The sequence below is a fragment of the Typopeltis vanoorti genome, chromosome 11 (assembly GCF_054136105.1).
Source record: "Typopeltis vanoorti isolate ZY-2024b chromosome 11, IOZ_Tvanoo_1.0, whole genome shotgun sequence".
Classification (NCBI taxonomy): domain Eukaryota; kingdom Metazoa; phylum Arthropoda; class Arachnida; order Uropygi; family Thelyphonidae; genus Typopeltis; species Typopeltis vanoorti.
In genome coordinates this window covers 40176413-40200998 of record NC_143559.1, presented here as the reverse complement: position 1 = coordinate 40200998, position 24586 = coordinate 40176413, and the positions used below count along the sequence as shown (strand labels likewise).

Sequence of the window (24586 nt, the reverse complement as noted above, 5' to 3'; positions counted from 1 at the left end):
CCAGTTGTGCTGATTTCTTCAATAATGTTATCAGCCGAGTTATTGAAACCAATGAAATTTCGCATAATATAAAAAATTTGCGTTAACTGATTAATCACTTGCTTAAAGCAGGAAATAGTATCATTTCAGTCAATCATGCTATCTGATTATCGGGCATATCAAATTCGCATTATGCCAGGTTTTCCTGTATGTTAGTCTGTCTGGAATGCTAGAGCAGAGGGTCCAAGGCAAGGTAGTGGTATTTCACTTATAACAATACAAAGCAATGCATAACTTATAACAATGCATAGCTACACCATACCTATTTAATTAAATACTAATTAAATAAAGGCTCAATTATTTTGGAATGAATCTCATTCCTGCTTTGTGAATGTAAAACTAGTTTTGAATTACTAAAAGATAATTTCTACAATTATCGCCATTTACTTACTAGAGTGAGTCTGGAAATGGCAAGCCTAAAGTACTCAATGCCAGACTTTTTCTTACTTGATGAAATTTACTTCTGATGCATTACCTATAAATCTGTCCCTACCCTTTGTCGCCATCATCTCTCTTAATCCTTTTGACCCCCCCCCCCAGCGATTGCTATTAGAGTATTTGAGGGTTGGGGGGATTTTCCTTTCCCCCATTCCTTTTTTTTTTTTTTTTTTTTTGCATCAGTAGTCTGCCTTCTCTCTCAAGGTTCTGGTCCTATCCTTAATGGACACTTTCAGTGGCAAGCTGGCTGCAGTATTTTGCTTATAACCATTATGAACAAAATAAAACAGTCATAGGATGCATTCAGTGTTACTACATTCAAGGCAGTTGACACATCTTTCCAGACATTGTTGTAAAATATTACAAATATATTAAAAATTGATGTCAGAACATTATATAAAACTAGAAAGCTTAAATTGTTAGAAGAAGAATAAGAAAAAAAATACATAGAGCATAGCAGTTATGTTAGACAACACCCTTTGGACAAATGAGGAATGTGTTAACATCCAGAATGCAAGAATATTTTACTCGGTAAGAAAAGAGAGCATTTAGAGAAGGAACAGCATTTTAGTAAAAAATTATCATCTAAATTCAATAAGAGATACTATTTCAGTATTATCAAGATTAATCTCACTAAAATTAAAGGCAAAAAAAGAAAACACATTAAGATAATACAGATTTTTGCTCCAGATTATTGTCATGGACAGGACCAGATTTGCGAGCTAGACCAGCTTCAGCTTAAGAGTATCTGCTTCAGTATAAATGATTTTCTCAGTCGAGGAGCTCCTTAATAGGTATAGAGGCTACAAAACCTTAATCCAGCTATGCTCTTGGAGATGATGAATATAAAGAATTTCTCTCAAATATATAAATAGAAATAAATATATATATATATACAGGGTGTTCGGGATAAATTTGACATATTTATAATTAATTATATTTTTCCGTAAGTTACATGTATTAACACACACTTCTCTTCATTTAAAAGTTTGGACCCTTCTTCATTCATATACAAGATGTCAGAAAGGATGGATAGCTGGAACCCACCTGAATCATGGAAGAGAATAACTTGTATCATGATGATTCGTGCCCGCCATCAAAATAAGGATATTACGACTGCTGCCCAATGCTCCCTGAATACAGTAAAAACAATCAGGCATGAACTAGAGACTTGCAATGGTGACTACGAGGATGTAGCAAGAAGAAAGATCCCTAGCAGACGATCTGATTGCGTTCGTACAGCAGAATTCCTCGCAAATCTGCAGGAACAGGTGTTGAAGAACCCTGGCATTGGAATTCGGGCTTTGTTCGTGGAGTTGCTAACTGTAGTCAAGCCCTGGATAACAAGGGTAGCCAATGGTAGGCCGTATGTATGACAGCAGGATTCGGCCCCTTGCCACACCTCTGGGAAAAGTCAAAAATGGTTGTCTGAAAATTTCTACGACTTCACCAGTCCAAATGTTTGGCCTCCAAACTCCCCAGACCTTAACCCCATGGATTATTTTGTATGGGGCGCAGTTGAAAAAGACACCAATCGCACTTCCAGTAATACAAAAGCCCAGTTAATGGATAAAATTAAAACAGTTTTTGCGGCCCTTCCCAGGGAGACTGTAGCATCAGCTTGTTCGAGGTTCCGAAACAGAATTGAAGCTGTGATCGATGCTAATGGTGGTTATTTTGAGTAAATCTTGTTGATAGTATTGTAATTAACTCTGCCTGTAATGTTTTTTTGTCAATTCATTAAATTTAATAGATACAAAGAAGATTTTCTTTTTCCTTACGAAACTGTCAAATTTATCCCGAACACCCTGTATATATAAATAAATATAAATGTGTTGATAGCAGTGGGAGACTTTATTGCCAAAAAAGAGGTATTCTGAGGACATGAAGGAAGTAATGGAGCTGATGAAAGAAACAAAAGTTGCAATTGGTGATATTTATAGAGACAGTCACAAATACACATTGACCTCACCTGATGGCAAAATTAAAAACTGCATTGATTATATTCTACTCAACAAAAAATGGAAAGCATCATTCCAAAATGTAAAAAGTTCAAAGAAGAAGATAAATATAGATTCTGATAATAAAGTTTAAATGCAAAACAAACACCGGAAGGAAAAGACCTCTAAGGCTTGACATCTCAAAATTAAGATGTCATTGAACAAAATGCATTTCAAGAAAAAAAATTAATTATAAAATAAGAGCCTTAACTTGAAAATATAGAAGAAATTTTGTGAAAAAGTGATGTTACATACAATAAACAAACATCACTGAACAGACCTAATAATAATGTCTTACTGTTGAAATAAATAGACTTCTTGCTATCAAAAGAAGATAATCTTTCTACTTAGATCACACCCGAATTACTAGAAAACCATAAACAGTTAAAAAATAAAATGACTTGTAAATGTAGAGAATTACATCAAATTGGATAAATAAAAAAAAACAGCTATCCATATAATACAAAATTAGCATATAGTACAGTAAAAGAATTTTCAAAAGTATGGACCTATAACTAAGAGTGAAAGATAAGAGGCAGTTTGACTGAAGTTTAATAAAAAAAAAAATTCTTGAGTTTGGACGGACTTGAGGTCTGGACAGACCTCATAACGTGCCATAAAGCTGGCACTTTATGAAAAAACAAAGTTTGTTAAAAAATAGTGAGACCCCAAAAATATTAAAGATGGAAATAGATGCTGTGATCAGACAAATGAAAACAGATAAAGACCCAGGTAGAGATGCAATACTGAAAGTTCTGGAAGTATGGAGGAAAAACAACAGTATTATATATAGTGCAGTTATTCAACCAAGTCTTAAGTTCTGGAGAAATTCCTAATGACTGGAAATTGGGTAGAATAATTTCCATATATAAATAAAGGCTCTTTTCAGGAATGTGCAAACTGCATAGACCAATAACTTTATTAAGTCACAGTAGATGCACTCTGTGCTCTTACAATCTGAATTGATCTGGGGGGGGGGATCTTTATGACTGCGTTATATACTTAAGTGAATATTTGAATCCATGAGCAGAAATAAATTATTTGAAATTTTAAAACAAAAAATAAAGGAAAAAATACTCAGTGTTGTACTCCAGTACTATAAAAATACCATGATAACCATAAAATTTGGAGCAGTTAAAACTTCTGAAATACCAGAATTGATTATATTCTACAAAATGAAAAACATCATTCCAAAATGTAAAAACTTCAAAGAAGGAGATAAATATAGATTCTGATAATAAAATTCTGTCATCAACCCTGCATGACTTAAAACAGGTGAATCGTGCAGGGTTGTCTATTCTCACCATATTTAACTTGTGCTTGGAGGAGCTGGTAAGTCTCCCAAAAAACAGGGAGTAACTGTGAATGGACAAAATTTACATGATATAAAATATGCAGATGATACAGTATTATTTACAAATAACAAGGAAAACTTAATGTGATTGAAAGCCTACATAAAATCAACCAGGACTATGCATGACAGATAAATCTCTGTGAAACCAAAACAATGTCATTAGGTGAAATAGAGGACTTAGAAGTGGAAGCCATGTTAATCAGTTAGGTTAAAATTATAAAGAAGGTATTAAACATATAATAATCTATGAACGAACACAATAGATATTTGGAAAAATACATCTCTTCCAAGAACTTAAAATCAAGGTGTATAGCGCAGTAGTATGCCTCACAGTTCTTTATCAAATAGAAGAAAGATTGAAAACAAGTTCTTTATCAAATAGAAGAAAGATTGAAAACAAGTATTTGAGGAAAATTAAACAGCATGATTGAAATGAAACTCTCCAGATCAGAGAAGAATTTCACTACCATATTCCAATAATAGCAAGAATCAAGCAAGAACAGCTGCAGTAGTATTGACATATGTACAGAATTATTAAAAGATTATTTTCAAATTCTTACAAAAGAGAAGAGTGGAAGGATAGGTACCTCCACAAGACCAAGAAGGAAATTTATTGATAACATCAAGAATATAAATGATCTGAATGCTTTTAGAAATTTAAATAACTTGTCTACAGATAGGTTAGATCTGGAAAGCTGTTGTTCATGGCACCCTCATCTTACTTTTATGGCAGATGAGAAGGATGATGAATTTCTATGATAATAGTCAGTTAAAATATGGTTAAAAATTGGGTTGATGGTCTTCTTCCATCTAGTGAGTTTGATTGGCATTTCTTTCAGCTAGAAAGATATTTTTATTTATTTATTTTTTTAGCCAGAACACTTTCATGGAAACAGGCTATACCGTGAAAAGGCAGGATTGTCAATTGACTGGGAGAAGCTGATTTATTGCACTTCCAATATCTGTTGGTGGCTCATTGTGCATTCATCTACTAAAAAAAAAAAAAACTGGTGTATCACTAAAACTTTTTTTTTTTTTTTTGACCAATGAAATTTGCTAACAGGGCTTTTTTTATGACTTTTCTGAAAATAAATAGTATTTTGTACTTGGATTTGTTTAAAAGAATTTTAATTGATTAACGATTTTTTTAACATATGATAGTTGGAGATACAAAATGGTAATTTGTAAATAGAGTTTCTGTAGCTCTGTCGGTATAGACAAAGCCTTTTGGTCAGAAAGACCTGGTTTCGATTCCTGTCAGTGATGCGTGAGGAACCTTTATCTGGTCTCTTTTGACAGAAGGTGAGGTAGCCATTCTCATACAGAAGTAGGGTTGTGTTTTGTTTTTTTTTCACAGTCATGAATATTGCTGGGAGTGATGAACCGGCTGCATTCAATTCGTCATGAACCCCTCATGAGGGGGACTCTGTCTGTCCTAAAGGGATGGATGAGATGAATCAATGAATCAATTTGTAAATCATAAAAATGAACATTTCTATCTTCAACATGTATTCTTTTCATTAAAAGTGCAAAAGAGTGCTGAAAACTGTTATTGTGAAAAAATTTCGCATAATTGATTTCACGTATTTGAAACACTTATGATCATGATAAAAGGTTATGTGCTTTTGATGGAATAACCTTCACATTAGCACTAATGTTATGCGTTTTTCTTCTTTTCTTTAGTTCTTTTGCTTGATGTATTCCCACTAAGACTGTTCTGGTGGCAGCTTAAAATAAATAATAAGCTGGGAAGGACAATGATTAACTTGCTCAGCTATGGCTGCCAAACTGACCCCACAGCAGAGCCCTCAAGGTCCTTCATCTTCATTTTGGCAGGTAAGGGGTTTATTTTTCTTTTTACATATTAACATAATAATGAACATGTTAAACATAAAAGTTCATATTCTGCACATAAATGGAATGAATTTTGCAAAGGTTCCAAAAATAATATTTTATTATCAAAAGAGAGGAATTTAGAATCATTTGGAATCCTCCATATTTCTGAAAACAAATAACTGAATATGGTGTTACCAAGATATAAATGCATGTGTGCATACATCTGTGTGTTAATCATAAATCTAGTCAGCAATTTAAAAGGAAAATTTTAATTTTGAATTATCTTAGTATTTTTCTATGTATATTTATTTACCATACTTTTCTTTGTATAAGATGCTCCCATGTATAAGACTAATCCTACTTTTTTGAACCCAAAATTAAGAAATCAATATTTTAAACATAAAACAGAACACGTTGAATATTGTTTTAAATATTCAAAGTATATTTAGTAATTAGGTAATAATTTTAAGATACATACTAAGAAATTATGCATCACTCTCAGTTCTGGGCATATCATTTTCTTCATCCTTTTTTATTTTCAGACATTTTTATGGGCTAGTGCTCAAAATATTGTTAATGCATTAACTTACCCTGCCAACGAGTTGCAGACGTATGAATGCTTTCATAATTCTGATTGGTTTATTCAGAATCAGCCATTAATGACGTCAATCAACAGAGTTTTACGAAGGCTAGTGATTGGCGGAAGCCTGTTCACGGAGACAAGGTACCGGCAGTTTCGCCACGGCACATGCAGGTCTCTCAACCAGTTACCCCTGTGTATAAGATGATCCCCAATTTTTGGTCTAAAAATTTCAGAAAAAAAGTATCTTATACATGGAAAAATATGGTATGTTGTTGAAAGAAAATGATACTATTATTTTTATAATAGGGTAATATGGTTATATGGAATTTTCAAAAATTCATTTCACACTATTAAAATATGCAAGCCTAACAGTTTGAAACTATGTAAAGAAAACAGAAAAAATAACTTTATCATGATGTTAATGCTTAAATACATGAAGTATCCTTATAATGTTATATGGTCCAAATTCCTAACATCGAACTGTGTAGTTCTCAGACTTAACATACTAAATATCAAACATTGGGAAAAAGTCCAAATTGATTGTTTCATTATATGGTTATTTGCCATTTTATTTATTGTTCACATATTGAACTCCCTCCTCATTCTGACATTATTCCAAACAGCTGATTGGTCCCTGAGACCAAGAGGAGAGAGAGAGATCTCGTCTATTCTCTGTAATTTACTCATTGTTTGAATGTAGTTTAGCTTACTTTTTGGATTTCCAATCTTCTGATCCTTAGTTTTGCCTTTGATACCTACTTAATGTAAATGTCACTCCAGAGGTGTGACTGCTATCTGTTTTTACTGTTTTAGAAAACTTATGCATCTGCATTCACATATCAAATGTTTGTAAATTTTATGCAATGTTATGTATTATCTGCTCGCAGAAACAGCCCCAATTAAACTCATCTATATGTATCTTAATTCTGTGTCTTAGTATATCTTAATACTTTTTTGTGAATAATTTAATTTTAATTAAGTTTGTTAACTCAAGAGTATACTCCTTTGTTTGCATGTATATTGCTATAACTCCACCCCACCTAAAACGTGGTCGAGTATAGTTCACCCACCGATTAGAGATCCCTCGACACTTCTGTGCATGTCAGAAAAAGGAGAATCCATTCCGATAATAGGGTAATCAATCTGTCTTCTGGGATGAGTTTGTTTATTATTATAGGTCGGAAAATTTAGCTTTTCTTTTATGAACATTGTAGTTTTTAAAGTGTAACTATTTTGCTTGTGTAACAGTTGGAAAAATGTACATAGAGTATTAACAAAATTAAAAAAGGTATAGCATAAAACAAAAATATAACTAAGTTTATTTTTAAGGAAGTTTTCTATAAAATAAAAATAATTATCCAGAAAAACAGAAATTTTTTCAAATGAACTTAGATATTCTAAACTTACAGTTGAGAGAACTGAGACACTTTAATATCCTAAACCGATTAATTATTTATGACTTGTTGTGACTCTTAACAAAGCCATGCAAAAAAATTTTGGAAAAAAATACCATTATCAAATCCTTTTAATCTTCAGAGTCATCTGAATCGGTGTCCGAATCGCCATCACTTTCACTTAAACTGATCACCAAAGGTTCGCATAATTCTTCAATAATTCCGTCTCTGTCCCAATACATATTTTCCAATGAGGTGACACGAGAGCAATATTTTCCCCAGTTTTGAACTGTAATACTTTCAATCGCCTGTTCTGAAGGCTTAAAAAGTTTTGACATGTTAATATCTCCAGTTACGTTGTGATGGCAAATGAAACTTTTCACTTCTGCCCAAACATACTCAATAGCATTAATATCGCAATGATATGGTGGTAGCCTCAAAGCTAGAAATCCATGTTCTTTGAGCATCGTGTCGAATTTAAATAGTTTAGTTGTGGGAGAGTTTCTTTTGACCAAATTAAGCAATTCAGTTTTTCACATATCTGGGGAATGAGAAATGTTATTTGCAGAGAGCCAATCTATAAGAACTTGCTTCTTATTAGACCAATTTGGAACTTTGTTTAATCGAATAAAGTGATATGAAGCGTTATCAATTATAACAACAGCATTTTTAGGAAGGTTTGGAATCAGTTTTTCTTCTGCCCACTTTTAGAAGATCGTAGAATTCATTTGCCCATGGTAATCTTAATCTCCAGCAGTTGAATTGGCTTCGTATAGTAAGTTTGAATTAGGTAAAAAAACCCATTTCTCCACCCGCACACAAAATTATTATGCGGCACGAGGCATTTCTGGTTTGTAGCACTCCACATTCTTCTTTAGAATGCCAACATTTTCCATAAGTTAAATTACTATCAATCCAAGTTTCATCTAGATACACAATCAGTTTTTTATCCTCCCTGAAACGTCTTATTGCTCTCAAATACTGCATTCTAGATAAAACAATATCACTTCGCTCCATGATAAGTTTTCTTTTATTCTGGGACTTTTTAAAACAAAATCCAATTTCAGGAAGTATTTTCCTTAAAATTTCTCTTTTCCAAGGAAAATTATTTTTTTCTTTAAGCACAGGAATCAATTTCGGAACAGTTGGCACTCTTTTCTCGACCACGTAAAATTCGTGAATAGTTCTTATAACGTCTACATCAAAATCATTCAAAGCTATGATTTCGATGGTTTTCTTTATTCTGACACTTTTTTTTTTTTTAGGAGATTTAAATTTTGGCTTACCTTCACCTTTTGATTCCCTACGAATTCTTTTAACAGTCGACCCTGATATGCCACCAATTGCACTTGCACGTTTTATGACTAGAGAAAGGGGAACAAGGAGACGATTCTTTTTCGCAGAATGTCAGCACATTATTCAATATTCTTTTGCAAGAACTACTGAAACATTTATCAGCAGAAGTTGTTGACTGTACTGGATCCATCATACAAATTAATAATAAAAAAAAATAATGCAAAAAAGTGACAACAAAAATCAAGCTAGTAGTAGTACAGCAACAGACAAGAAAGCATGTGATTTCGCACGTTGGTGACCAATTCGTACATCCTTCACCTTCAGCATGAATCGACTATTCTTGGCAAAATGCCAAGTAGAGATCTACAAACGATGGGTGAACTATATGCCAATTGGTTTTAATACCTGATGTATTAAATTCTTAGTCAGAATATCTGTGTGTGTGTGTATGCACATCTTGTCAGAGAGAAAAAAAAAGATTTTTAAGACAAGCCTTATAAACTCTAGGAGACTTTTACAAATATCCATAGCCAAGGTGTGATTTGAGCCCACAACCTGTTGGTTGGAGAGCAGGTACGTTATTCACTCGGTCAACCGGGCTGGCTTTTGAATATGAATTTGTTTTAATATATGTTTATTTCATTTTTTACTGCATTTTTTTTCAAAATTCAAATAATATCAAATTTCTTTGAACACACATCACCTGTAACAAATTCTGCTAATCTAGTGCTAGGTTTTGGTTTGAATTTACGAGGGTACTAAATTGAATAACTTCTAACAAATTTGTTATGGAAATCAGTAATAAAAACACAAAGGCTATGGAAATATGCAGGAACATAGAAGAGATCAGTCGCATCTGAATGAAGAATATATAAAACAAGTAAAATTTATTTAGGCTCAATTTTTAGTGAAGGTGGAAAATTAAATAAGGAAATAGACAACAGAATCAGCAAATTATGTATGATGGGAAGTTGGCTGAATAAATGCAAATGAAATAAGAGAAATTAGTCAAAACAAACTGTATATGAGACAGAAGAAACTAATTGTAACTTTTCGTTCTTTGGGTTACAAAGTGTTAAACAAAGACCAGAGATATGAAAGTGCTAAGAAAAATCAAAGAAGTGAAGGGATGGCATCAATGGTTCAATCACATTAAAAATGTGATTGAGTCACTGATGGTTCTAACAATATCAAAATCCTTCCTAAGGGAAGGATTTTGATATTGTTAGAAATAATCTCAGGTGAGTCACTTAAATAGAATGAGAGTAGAATTCTGTCATGTTGTACCATCATTTTACATTGTGGTTTAAGCCAATAAGAATACAATTTGGTAGGCAAATTGCCAGCTCACCCTTGTTCATTTAGTATCCAGATAGATACTTAACAGGGTACACCATGAGAAGGTGAGGATTGGATGGCAGTTTATTTTTATTTTTTCTATCATGGTTAATTGAGTGGATAGTGTCACTGCTCTTCAACCTATAACCTTGGGTTTGACTAACACTCTGGCTTTGATGTTTGTAAATGTCTTTGATCTGCACGGTTAGCTTAGTGGCTATGCGCTTCAACCATATGCCTGGGGAAGGAGTGTTCTAGGTTCGATTCCTGTTGACGACGTGAGGAGCTTAAAGATCTTCCTCGGCCATAGCCAAGTTAGCCAGTCTTGAGCATGGACAGCAGGGTTTTCTCCCCAGTTTATCTGGGGTTTTTCATCCCACAAGCAGACCGGCCACATGAACACACACGGATTATAGATTGCCCTTAGGGGATGCAGCAGAGGAGTGGCAAACCGGCTCCATTAATACACCAGTAACCCCTCATTAGGAGGGGACTCAACCCATCCTAGACGGAGGAGAAGGATAGGATAGGAAATATCTTTGAGATTGTACTTACTAATTGGAGGTCCGAAGTGGCTTGGAAAGTCCTTTGCTTGATCTGTAGAACAGGCAGGGCTTGCAACATTTTTTTATAATTTTAATCAATTTATGAGCTTTGGTAATGCTATGGCATTTTAATCCTGTATAACTACCATTGTTGAAGCAAATATGTTAACTAATTATATATTCATGTGTGTGCATAATAAGAGTCTGTTAAGAAAAAAAAAAGTTCATGCATTTTTAGTGATAAGTGATCATTTATTGACTTGGCAAATAAGTTCATTCAGTTTATGCATTAGTACAAGTTTATGCCGCTTTGCCTATCGCTACTGCACAACGCTATTGTGCGGTTGAAAGGCAACGTTTCACATAACCTTTCAGTAAATTTTCGTTCAGCCTGCTTCAGTTGCGTGTGTGTAACATATTTTTAGAAATGGAAGGAAATAACATACATTACCGGCATATTTTGCTTTTTTTTATTTCAAAGAAGGCAAACGAGCTGCGGAAGCCCATAAAAAAATATCCAGCGTATATGGGGATGGTGCCTTAACAGAACGCGTATGCCAAAAGTGGTTTTCCAAATTCTGTTCTGGAAGTTTCGACATCAGTGGAACGATTCGTGCCAGTCGCCTGACCGAGGTTGATTCGAGTGTTGTGAAGGATACTGTCGACAAAAATCCGTCACAAACTGTGCGAGAGATTGCTGCAGTACTGAACATATCCCATACAAGCGTTGAAAGCCATTTGCACAAGCTGGGATATGTTTCAAAACTCAATGTTTGGTTGCCGCATGAATTGACTGAGGCCAATATGACTGCTCGCATATCCATCTGTGATTCGCTGCGACGTCACCAAGAAAACGACCCATTTTTGAAGCGGATGATTACTGGAGATGAAAAATGGGTTGTGTATGATAACGTGGTACATAAAAGATCATGGGGGCACAAGAGCGAACCGCCGCAAACAACCTCGAAAGTGGGATTGCACCCAAAGATGATCATACTCTCTGTGTGGTGGGATTATAAAGGTGTTGTTTACTACGAGGTGTTAACGTCGGGCAGAACGATTGATTCAACTGTCTGTTGCTCACAGTTAATGCAATTAACACAAGACATCCTGAATTGGCAAATCAGAAAGGAGTTGTCTTCTTTCACCACGACAATGCCAGACCCCACACATCGTTAACAATCCGGAATAAATTGTTACGTCTTGGCTGGACGTTTTGCCGCATCCTCCGTATTCACTGGACCTGGCACCTTTCTATTACCATTTATTCTGATTGTTGCAGAATTCTCTGCATGGGAACACCTTCGCTAATGAGGAGGCTATCAAAAGACACCTGGATCAGTTTTTTGCCAGTAAACCTCAGGAGTTTTGTGAACGCAGCATAATGAAGTTGGTGGACAGATGACAAGAGGTCATTGATAAAGAGGGTCAATATATAACTGACTAGTATGTATTATATATATTAAATAAAATGTGTTTCATTCCACTCTGAAAAACCGAACGAACTTATTTGCCAACTCAATATTATTATTATTTTTTATTAATAATACCATTTTTGCTACACTTTTGCTCCTAACACATATATTTATTAAACTCTTCTAGTTTTTTTACTCGTTAACTAAAAATTTTCACTTATTATGGATGAGCACATTTTTAAAATCCTGAGAATAGGATTTCTGGACCTAGCCTGCCTGTAGTGCTAAATATGCTAGTTTATAACCTATATTATACTTGCCAAGAAATTATATTCTTGTGCATAATGCTACAACAACCAGGCCAGTTTCAACTGCTGAGGTCTCATCAGTGGGAATCAAGTGTCAGAAGGTGTCAAGGTTGAATTAATGCAGTAGTCATATTTCTCATATACAAGTAGAAAAAAGGTATATCACCTTATTATTAAAATATTGTGGATTAGAGATGGTTGCAGAAAGTTTTTTCACTTGTTTAGAAAATAAATTAGACTTGCGAAGAAATTGTACTCTTGTTTAATTCTTTATCCAGGGATAAGTAAACCAAGGTCGAAATGTATGGAAAATGTAAGTTGAAAATACAAAAAATAATTGCTATGGCACAAGAGATATTGAAGAAAAAGTGATCCTTTATTACAAGCATGACATGCAAAAAAAAAAAAAAAGATTTTTTTTTTGTCAGTTTTGGGAGTGAGACTGGAAAGATTTGAACAATTTCAAATACTATTCAAGAGTATTACTAGGAGTAAATTGGCAAGAAAGACAGAAAAACTAATGAATCAAGTCTTCATTGGTTTTTATTTCTCAAATTGAGTATTGAAAAAGACAGAAAATGAAATGAAATTTCTCAGATACGAAGACATAAGAAATGAATCAAACATATTAAAAGTGAAAATATTTGGAAAAGGAGGAGGATAATCCAAATATACGTTATTGGAAGATGCACTTTGGTTAACCAGAAGAACTCATAAGTTATTAAAGAGAAAAATCCAAAAATAGAGAGACGTGGAAGAAGGAACTCATCATGGGGACAGAGAATTACAATGCTCCTTAGAACGACGATGAAGCAAAATAAATTATGTAAACTAGAATGAAAGCATTTCCTCAAATGATATTGAAAGTTAATTACAGTAGAATAAAATCATAAAATGATCTTTGGTAATTGTTATGTTATTCCCCATTGACTGGTGTTCCCTAAGCTAAAGGTGGACTTGAAAGACTCATATGCAGTTATGTGTCCATTAACGAGGTAAAATTCATATAAAAATAAAAAAAAAATCCACAGAAAAAATGAATCATTTATTTTCAATATAATCTGATTGATTCAATTGAAGAAGTTCAAGGGCATATCATACTACTAGGAGACCTTAATGGCCAGGTACAGAATCAAGTAGATGAGGAAATGAAACAAGTGTTGGGATCACAAGGAGAAATAACCCGGAATAATAATGGAGAAAGAATAATAAATCTTTCCCTTACAAATAATTTAGTAATAGCGAATACTATGTTCAAGCATAAAGAAATCCATAAGTTTACCAGGGAAGAGCCCAGTAGAAACGAAAAATCTATAATCAACTATATCATCATAAGCTGATCATACTGGAAGTATACAAAAAAATGCAAGAGTCTATAGAGGTCCTGAAATAGGCAGTGACCACTACTTATTAGTATTGGAAACAATCCATAAAATAAAAGTTGAAGCATGTAGAAAAAGTAGCAAGGAAATAAATATTAAGATAAAGAACTACAAACTAAAGAAAGAAGAAACAGCCATTGAGTATAAAAGTAAAATAGAAGAGAAGATGTAAGAAGTAGAAAAGAGATATATGAAGGCCAAGATGTAGAAAATCTATGGTACAGGTTCAAAACACTTCTTCTAGAAACATGCAAAGAAATTTGTGGTGTATCATTAAATAATAAACAGAAGAAACATAAAACACCTTGGTGGACTGAAGAACTAAAAGAAGAAATTAAAAAGAAAAAGCAATTATGGAAGAGATATATAACATCAAAGATGCAGGTTGATAGAGAACTATACAACAACCAAAGAAATGAAGTTAAAACCTTATTGAAAGAAGAGAAAAGAAAATGCTGGGAAGACTTCAGACATACTTTAGAACAAAATTTTAAAGGAAACCAAAGACTCTTCTAAAATCTTTTAAGAAAAATGAGGTCAGAGAAAGAATGCCCCATAAAGTTTATCAAAAATAAGGATGGAAAGTTACTCACAAATTCCGAAGGCATCATGGAAAGATAGAAACAGTACTTTCAAGAATTATTGGAAGATGCAGGACATGAAAAAATCGAACCCTAAGAGCAAGACACACAAGCAAAATAGAAGATCAGAGTGAAGAAATTCATGCAAATGAATTGTTAGCAGCAATAAATAAAATAAAACTGGGCAAATCAGCAGGCCAGCCATGACCAAATAATACCAGAAATGGTAAAGAATTTAGGAAAGAAAGCCATAAAATTTCTTTTACACCTATTCAATGTTCTATGGAAAAAAAATTATTCCCAAAGACTGGGAAGTAGCTATAATAATCCCTATATTTAAGAAAGGAGACAACCGCAAATGTGAAAACCATAGAGCAATTTAGTTTTTGAGCGTTCTAGGAAAATTATATGCCCGTATTTTAGAAGTGAGGCTTAGGAATCAAATAAAGGATACACTGGATGAAATGCAATATGGATTTTGAAAAAATAGAAGCATGCAGGATCTTATCTTCAGTCTTAGACAAATATCAGAGAAAACATTGGAATATGGAAAAGAACTACATTCATGTTTTATAGATTTTGAAAAGGCCTTTGACCGAGTTCCCAGACACTTAATATGGCCAACATTAAAGAAAAACAAGATAACTTAATAGCAGCCATACAAAAATCCTGTACAAAAGTATTAGAAATTATGTAAGAACCTGTAATAATAGATCAAAGAATTTGAAACAAATGTAGGAGTGAGGCAAGTCTGTATCCTCAGCTCTCTTCTCTTCATCATAGTAATGGATGAAATTTTAAGGGCATGCCAAACAAAAACAAAAAAGTTCCACTTAGGATACAGGAAACTGAAAGAAACCAGGATTTCACACATGGCTTTTGCAGATGATGTAGTAATTCTAGCAAATACAGCTGAAGATCTGCAGTACAATGTCAACATTTGATATGAAGAAACAAAGAAAAGGAATATGACCATAAATATAAATAAAACTGAAACAATGATTATATCTAGAAACCAACAAAAACACACAATAAAAATAGAGAATCATCAACTGGAACAAGTCCACTCCTTTAAATACTTGGGGTCATATATACAAGAAGATGGTAGACTAGACACAGAAATTAACAACAGGATAAGAGGGGGAACAAAGCTATTCTATGCAATGAAAGGCCCACTCCTAGATAAGAAAGAAGTCACCCAGAATACCAAAATGGCAGTGTACCGTTCATTGTTTCTACCAACATTAACATACAGTTGTGAGTCTTGGTGTTTAACAACAGGAAACACAAACTATAAACAATTGAACTGAAATATCTCAGGAAAGTAGCACAAAAAAACAAGACTAGACCGAATAAGAAATCAAACCATAAGAGACGGCCTTCAAGTTGCACCTCTGAATCAATTCATAGCACAAGCCCAAATCAGATGGTTTGGACATCTTAATCGAATGGAAGGAAGAATAGCAAAAACTATACGAAAGCCAGAAAATATGAATAAGAAACATAGGCAGACCCAGGAAAGGTTGGCAAAAGGAAATTAAAGAAAAATTGGAAAAGAAGGGAATTAACTGGAAAGAAGGAAAACAACAAACCTTGGACAGGACGGCATGGAAATCTCTTTGGCAAAATTTCGACAAGAGATCATAGACGAAGAAGAAGAAGGAAGCGAGATTCACGTTTAGTGCACAATGTGCAGCAACAGCAAACTCATTCATTACCGCTCCCCTCTCATACATTGATTCAGATTGCACAACATCTAGATACTACGGACTGGTAACAGTTTGGCCTTCCAAAACACATTGTTTATAAGCAATTGGTTATTGAATTGTTTATGGACTGAAAACAGTGTCTGCAGTCGAACTGTTTGCTGATGTGCGATCATCCCCATACACGATTTTAAAGTAATGAAATGTTTCTGAGGCAAGCTAATTTAAAACAAAATTTTATCACCACTTGTTATTCCATTGTTGAATTTTTGGCACGTGGCCCTAAAGCCGTGTAACTAAACAGTGTATGCCCGAACTAATAAGACTATTCTAAGACATACCCATATGTAGACCAGTGGTGGCAAACCTTTTTATGTGCGCGTGGCAAAAATTTACAAATTAAGTTGCTGACGTGCCGGCCAGTTTTTAAAGGGGAAAATTAATAGAAAACAAATTTATATATAAATAAATATTATAAATAATATATTTATAATATTTATTTATATATAAATTTGTAATGTTATTCAGTGTAAAATTGATTATTGCATTATTAAATTGATTTTCATTATGTTGGTTTAAAAAAAAAACAGTAGTGAGAAAAATATTTATGCATTGTAACTCGCCATCGAAGTTAGCTGAGCAAGGGAAGCAGCAGAAGGATGTCAACTTGTCGGGGAAACGCTTACCGTATTTACTCGAAAATAACTCTCCCTCGCGTATAATCGGCAGCCCTGATTTTACTTTACGAAAAAAGTCGACATTAAAAAGTGTTGCATGTTTAAACATGTTCACGTCGAGGCGATAGTAACTCGCTCCATGCGGTTAACAACATGCCCTCCCAAACAGCCATTATACTGCAGATGCAAGAAAACAAGTAGTTTTATTGTATCCCTGATTAAGGTAGGGAGGCTTTTGCAGTCTGTGTAATATATTTCTCATATATTAGTGCAAAAAAACTAATGAATCACATGTCCCCTCTCACAGAAACTATGCTGTATTGACTGAAGCAAAACCATCTGTTGCACGGGAAACACATTATCTAACTAAAACTATTGTCCAATTTTTCAATTACAAAATAAGTGTTTGTTTTATGTTTTATTGCATTTGAAATTCTCGATGTCATTATGACAGATCACAAAGGCTAACTTCCAATAAAATTCTACCACGAATTGAAATATGCCATATAATGCATGTGCGAGTTCCTGTGCCAGTTCAAACGCAAACAAGCATCAATAAAATTCAACCAAAGGTTGAAACTTTGTGAGTGTTGAGCCCACCGATAAAGAAGTTCTGTCAGAATGATAAACGACACCCCCTCGTGAATGTGTTAAAACTAAGAAATGACAGTTTCACATGTTATGGAATTCGGTTGAAGAGAATTAGCATTTTTTCAACTCAACAATTGTAGGTTGCCTTTGTCTTTGGGTCGCGCGACCTTCTGTTAATACCGCACAATCATATGTACATCTTCATAGCTGCTTTCTGGTGTAAAACAAAATTTAACTTGTACGTATTGTAACAATTAAAAAAAAAAAGGTTGAATAATTTATAATCGTATAAAAGGATATCACCTGTAAATCGTTGACGTGCCAGCAAAATTCTCGGTTTGTAGCAAAAGTCTCCATCATAGATGGCGAACCTCTGGCACGCGTGCCATAGGTTCGCCATCTATGATGTAGACCGTTGGGGGTACTATAAAGGTGATAGTCCTAACATACTCTCTCTTTCTCCAAGTGTTTCTCTCTTAGGAGCTCCTTAACAAATTGGAAAACGAAGAATTAGACCATTTCCTAATATTATCATTAGGAAATGATAATATTCTCTCTCTCCCCCCCCCCTTTTTTTTTTTTTTTTTTTACCAGAAGTCAAATCCTCTAGTGCTATTTTAGGTGAGCTATCTTGATCTGAATATGTGGCCCGTCCATCAGAGCTGTTTCCGACGTATTTTATGATGACATTTCCTTGTGTTCTAGCAGTGGAGCAGATTTTCCTTCCAACCTCGTCATTTGTTACGTGTGCCTGTGTGGTATCTTCAGAAGTTTTCTGTAGCACTTCAACTCGAAGGCCAATAGTCTTTTCTCATCTTCCTTTAGCAGTGTCCAACTCTCGAACATCCGTATAGTAAGACAGAGCTAACAAGGATATCGATGAGATAGTCTTGTATTATAGTTGACTGAATTTTGCTGTCCTTCCAAAGTGGGTTGTAACATCTGAAGTGTTAACATCTTCGAAACTTCCAAAACTGTTGCTTTAGCAATGCGTGCTTTAATGTCCTATTTAGACTCGTCAACTCTCTGGTGTATTCTTCAAGTAAGTGAATCTTTTTACTTATTCCAATTTTTCAGAGTTAACTGAAATTTTCATAGGCTTATTACCCGACATTGTTTTTGATTTTGAATGCCAATCTTTAATTACTAAGTATCCTAGAAACTCTTAATTATTGTAACTGATGTTCATCAATGTCATCGGCGTATCTAAGATTTATTTATTTTTTTTTTTCATCTACCGTAATTCCAGTATCACGGTTTTCCAAGGCTAAGTTTATTATATATTCCTAATAAAGGTTAAAAAGCATCTGCAAAAATATTCAGCCTTAACACACACTTCTTTCCATTTTGTGAAAGACTTGCTGTAGTTGCTCTTTTGATTTCTATTAACATTTCTGAGGAACTGTAAAGAGTTTTAATTAGGCGTACTGATTCTCCACAGTGTCTCGTGCCATACTGAATCGAAGGCCTTCTGTGTATCTATAAATTGTGACATAATTATGTTCAATATATTTTTCTCTAATGAGATTTATTGTAAATGATCTATTGCACTTTTGTTTTTACGGAATCCTGCTTGGTTCCCTGAAACTATACCTTCTGTTTGCCTCTCAATCCTAGAGAGTAAGAGTTTTAGGAAATTTTTGCTTCGATGACTGATTAAATGATTAAACTGATAGTTCTATAATTGCTACATTTGCACTATTTTTTTAGGAACAGAAATCAGAATGGAAGTGCATCAATCTTTAGGCTATGATTTATTGTTCCATACATCTTGGCAATTTTTGAACAGGCTATCTATTATAGGTTCCCCTCCCCCCGCTTTCAGTTGTTTTGAAGTTTTCAACTATGCCTAGTTATTTTTTCTTATTCAGAGAAGTAATTGCTGCTACCACTTCTCTTAAAATAGGAAAGTTTCCTTCAATGCCATTTGTATTATGTCTTCAAGGTTTTGATTATAAAGGCAACTGTCTTCTGAGAAAAGGTTAGCCGAGTAAGCATGCCAAACGCAGTAAGATTCCCTCCTTTCCAGTCAAAAACTTGCCATTTTCATCAATTGACCAATTTGTTAGTGAAGGTTTTTTTTAATCTCCTTATCACTTGGAAAACGCTTCTAGGGTTGTTTCTTTGTAATTCTTGTTCAGTCTTTCCATATTCATTCAGAATTCGATTAGTTTTAACTGTTTTAATTTTGTTTATTATTTTGTTTAGTTCTTTATATTTTTCTCTGCTATTGTTATCCTTGTTTATAGTGTATTTTAAGGTTCCCTTTTAATCACGTAGTTGTAAAATGTCTTCTGTAATCCAAGGTTTGGTTATCCTGCGAAATTTTCCTATTATGGTATCAGCTGCTTCAAAAATAGCTTTGGAAATAGTTTGTATTCATTATTAATACTCTATATGGAGAGAGTACATACCAGTGGTTAATACCTCATACTATTTTACTAAATTCTATTTACAGTATGCACGCAAAGAAATGTCTCTTTACCCGGAACGTTTTGTATATATTGATGTATTCTAATTGATCGTAAATTTCTGTCAGAATTTTATTTTTTTAACCAATAGTTGATAATAGCACTGGATCTATAGACATTTATGGTGTTAAAAGATAGGTTCCGATTGTTAGAGGTTCCTGATATATATTTTAGTTTTATTTCATTATTTTGAAAATCAAAAATAAATGCGTTTTCAGTTCTTGGTACGTGTTTATATTGTACATAAAGCTTGTGAAGCGGTTTCGTTTGCTGTTGACTTCATCCCCCCCCCCCTTTTTTTTTAAGTCAGCAATTGCAATTTTAATAGTCGATCCAACGTATACTGAATCGCTTTCAGAACAGCTTTCCATGCCAGCCTGGCTGTATAGTTAAATTGTCAGTTTAAGATCCTTGTCCCTTTGCAAACAGGATGAATATTGTGCATAAGTCATTAGTATCCAACTATCATTTACTTATTTGAAAAGAATCATGCTCCTGATTCGCTTTGGGTTGAAGGAATTCTCTGTTCAGGGATTTTGCATTGTATAAGGAATTAATCTTGTTGCGAGTTTATTAAATGAGTGGAACGACAGGTACGAGTGTTCGTGAGTGTCAGCATTGGTTACTTTAATGTTAACTACTTGCACATTTAGGTGGCCCCTGTAATTTGCTAGGTTTTCTTTGTTGCATGGGTAACGTTAAAAATACTGTTTTACAAAACAACGGCAAAGATAATTTCCTGTGTTCCTTGAGCGAGGCACTTTTAATTGCGTTAAAGATTTTTATAAATTATTTCATTTGGATTCATTTCTCTCTCTCTCTCTCTGCATGGAAATAGTAAAAATTATCAGCGTATTCAACGAAGTGCAATGTCCATCAGCATTTCAATAGGTTTGCTAATACAAGATCTTCATTTTTAATAATCAGACCGGTTGCGGTGATATTCCGAGGATGAATTTCCTTTACACATTTCTAAATTTGTATTCAATCTAATACTGTATTTATTTAGTTTCCTTACAGTGCTCTTAATTTTACAGCTTATATCATTTTGAATTATCCATTCAGGTTGAATAATTAGAGATTTTCTGAGCTCATGTATAAATTATTTTCAAATTTAGGATAATGGATATTCTGCATGTTGTGTATACGAATTTCATTCTTATAATGCTCATCTTGTAGCTTTATTATTGTTAATTGAAATGATTCGTAGTACACAATATAAGTACAAATATTTTATGAACAGAATAGTTCATGTTTACAGTAGAATTGTGTAGTGTAATTTTACGGTTAGTTTTGTTTTTCACGGTCAGTAACAGACAGCGGCTGAGAATGAGTCAAGATAAATGAGAGGCCAGTATTGATTTTGCCGTGTTAAGTGCTATCTTTGTAGTCATATGTTAACCTACGTCGAAGGCCCGTTTCCAAGGCTAGCTTTTAAGCAATAAGGCGACATTTTCATATCGAAGGAATGGAAGATTTAGATCAGGAAGCCGAGAATCTAAACCTATATATTTAACTTAATTAATAAAATTACAGTCGTGTTTTTGAGTTTGATGCAACTAAAGCAAACAAAAGAAATATAGCTAAATGTTTATGTCCGAATGTATGCATAACTTGCAAATTATTTATTGAATTTACTGCATTACTATTCAGTTTTAATCTCGTGAGCATCTCAGATTATTCTGGACAGTAATGTTTCTTGTATGACGAAATTTTGCTTCAAATAATAATGGCGATTAAGAAATGTTTGAGATTTATCCTTACTAGGAAAGCATAATGTAATCTGCTAACTGTGCCATAACCAGTTGGCTTTTATTAGGCAAACAAGCAGTCGACTATTTATTGCGATATTATGCTGAATGTTTTAGCTATTAAGTAAGCAGAGGAGCTAACGAGTAGGACATTTTGGTATAGGTACATGGTGTTTCGCTCGTAGGAGGTTCCGAGTTATCGCTTATTACAGACGTAATATACAAGTTATAGAGGTTGCCAGTTGTAACCAGCTTCTTCGAAGATCGCATAATCTCCGAAGGAATATGGCCACCAGGGTCTCCGGATTCCCCCCCCCCCCAAGACTTCTTGTGGAACATGTTGAAGAGAAAGGTCTATGTCAGTGATGGCGAACCTATGACACTCATGTCAGCACTGACACACTTGAGGGTTTCAGGTGACACACCTTGGATGTTGAAAAATATTGGTATTCTGATGAAAAAACTAATTTCAGTTTATTAAATTAATTGTATAATATGAATTCATAGATTGTATATCAATGTCCTATTAAATAAATAGCCTAAATATGATATGTATAAGTCACCATCTATGATTATGTAGTTAAATTTATAATGCAAGTGGCACATCAATAACGTCAATATTTAAAAAAAAAAAAAAAAAAACATGTTTTGACACACCTGGGTAAAAAGGTTCGCCATCACTGGTCTATGCCAATAAACCACGCACACTCCAGCAATTGAAAGCGAACGTTACTGCCGCAATTGACATCAGCCGTGCTCAGCTAATTGAGACATTCACAAATATGGAGAGCCAGGTGCCTGCAGGAAGGAGGCACCTGGCAACCCAGTGCCTCCTTCATGCATTTGATGTGATGCGATACGTTGGCCATTTCTCAAGGTATGTACTATCACAATTACGTTTGCTTATCTTGTATATTATGCCTGAAATAAACGATAACTTGGGGTCTCCTAAGAGTTAAACACCCTGTATAAAGATTGTCCATCTTTATAAAATTTGCTTGTTTTTATTAATATACTGGTAACCCTCGTATAACGCTGTTCTTATAAACGCGGTTTCGATATAACGCGGTCTATAAATTGTAGTAACACTTTATCTTTTCATATGTTTTTCACCGTGCGACTTGAAAATCAAATTTTAACTTCGTTAATTTTGTGTCTGCCCGTACCACGCATGTAGTTATAAATTTGTAAATTCTTTGTAGCGAATTTATATTAGGGGAAATACCCTTTAGCACGGATGTACGTCAATTGTTTACCGTATAAAGTGTTTATTGTTGAAAATTGTCTTCATTTTCTGCCAGGAAAGCGCATTAAAAATCATAAGTTTGTTAATCTCAAGCTGAGCACTTTATTTTCTGGTAAGTTACATACAATATGTAATGCTTTTTTATGCAAAAAAAATTATTTTTATAGTCATGGCCACAAACTGCAACGAAAGGGAAAAACCAACATTGAAAAGAAAATTCATTTCTCTAGAAGAAAAAATTAAAATCGGCTGAAAATTAGAGAAAAACCAAAGTTGTTGCAGGAATTTGAATTTAAATGAATCAACAATTCGAACAATCAAACAAAATGAACATAAAATCCGAGAAAGTGTATTGCTGGGTCAACGATAAGTGCAAAGCGCGTTGCTCGTGTACGCAATATTCTAATGGGAAAAAATGGAGAAATCTCTAATGATTTGGAGAGAATCATTTGGATTGCACTCAAAAGAAAATTCCTTTGGATGGAAATCTTATTAAACAAAAAGCTCTCAAAGTTTATAAACATTTATAGTGCAGACCAGGTGTTCAATGCGGATGAATCCGGGTTATATTGGGGAAAAAATGCAAAAAAAAACAAAAAAACTCACCTATATTTCGAAAAATGAAAGCTCAGCACCTGGATTCAAAGTTTTCAAAGATAGAATTACTCTACTGTTTTGTAGTAATGCACAAGGTGATTACATGACAAAACCAATGTTTATTAACTGATCCTCAAATCCTCGTGCTATGAAAGATTAAAATATGCATTTTATTTTATTTTGCCTAAAACATTTATGCATTATGGGCAATGAAGTTTACGTACAATTTGTAATGTTTTATAGTTTATATGTTTTCTTAACTTACATGAATTACGTGAATCACGTAAATAAAAATATATTTTTGTTAGATATGCCATTGTTGTTTATATAATTAAAAAAAAAAAACGATTTCGAAACATAACCCTACTTTTTCTATGTGATCTGAGTCCTCGCATAACGCGATTTGTATAACGCGGCATTTCTGTGGACCTAACATCCGCGTTGTAGTTCAGGGTTACCTGTACTTTGTCATCATCGTTGTGGTTTCAGTTCTGATGTTCACTTTGGCTAACACTTTGTTTTTGGAGTTATTTTGTTGCAGTACCAAAGAATGCTCGTTTCTTAGAACAAGGGTCGGTAAATCTCCCAAATTTGAGCAGCTTAACAGTACTTCAGATTGTCAGCCATGTACAAATCACCGAGATTGGAACATTATGTATTTTATTAATTATTATAACTGATTACATTAATATAATTTCCTTACTAAATTCCACTTCATTAAATGGTAGAGTATCGCTGTAAAATAAGGCATTACTAGTTATGGTAGACATCACTACACGTTCATTCGATGGAGCTATTATCTTGTAGCACAAAAAAAAAAATTAGTTATATTTCCCACCCGATGTTTTTCTCTGTTCTTTAGTCCTATTTTCAACCTGGTGATTCTCTGGGCTTCTCTTGGCCTTTTTATATTTTATATTTGTTTACTTTTTTTCATAAATTTTCATGTTATTAGTCCGATTTCTTTTCACGAAAACTGTTGATATTTCAACGATTTTCATGTAAATTCAGTTCATGTATAACTAAATTTTTTATCGT

The 24586-nt window shown here is 33.9% G+C and overlaps 1 protein-coding gene and 1 long non-coding RNA gene across 3 annotated transcripts in view; one reads left to right on the top strand and one right to left on the bottom strand.

The window, feature by feature from the left end:
- The window catches only part of spri (Src homology 2 domain-containing protein sprint), a 488442-nt gene that overhangs the window by 33048 nt on the left and 430808 nt on the right, over positions 1-24586 (top strand). For both annotated transcript variants that reach the window (XM_090400600.1, XM_090400599.1), the window contains exon 2: positions 5515-5667. In XM_090400600.1, the coding sequence (XP_090256726.1) occupies positions 5608-5667 (60 nt within the window). In that variant the 5' untranslated portion in view covers positions 5515-5607. The remainder of the gene's footprint in view (positions 1-5514; positions 5668-24586) is intronic.
- LOC150101460 (uncharacterized) lies at positions 5021-23796 on the bottom strand. The gene is made up of 3 exons (XR_016549034.1): positions 23558-23796; positions 6258-6470; positions 5021-5266 (listed from the first exon to the last, which is right to left on the bottom strand). It is a non-coding gene; the product is annotated as an uncharacterized LOC150101460 (long non-coding RNA).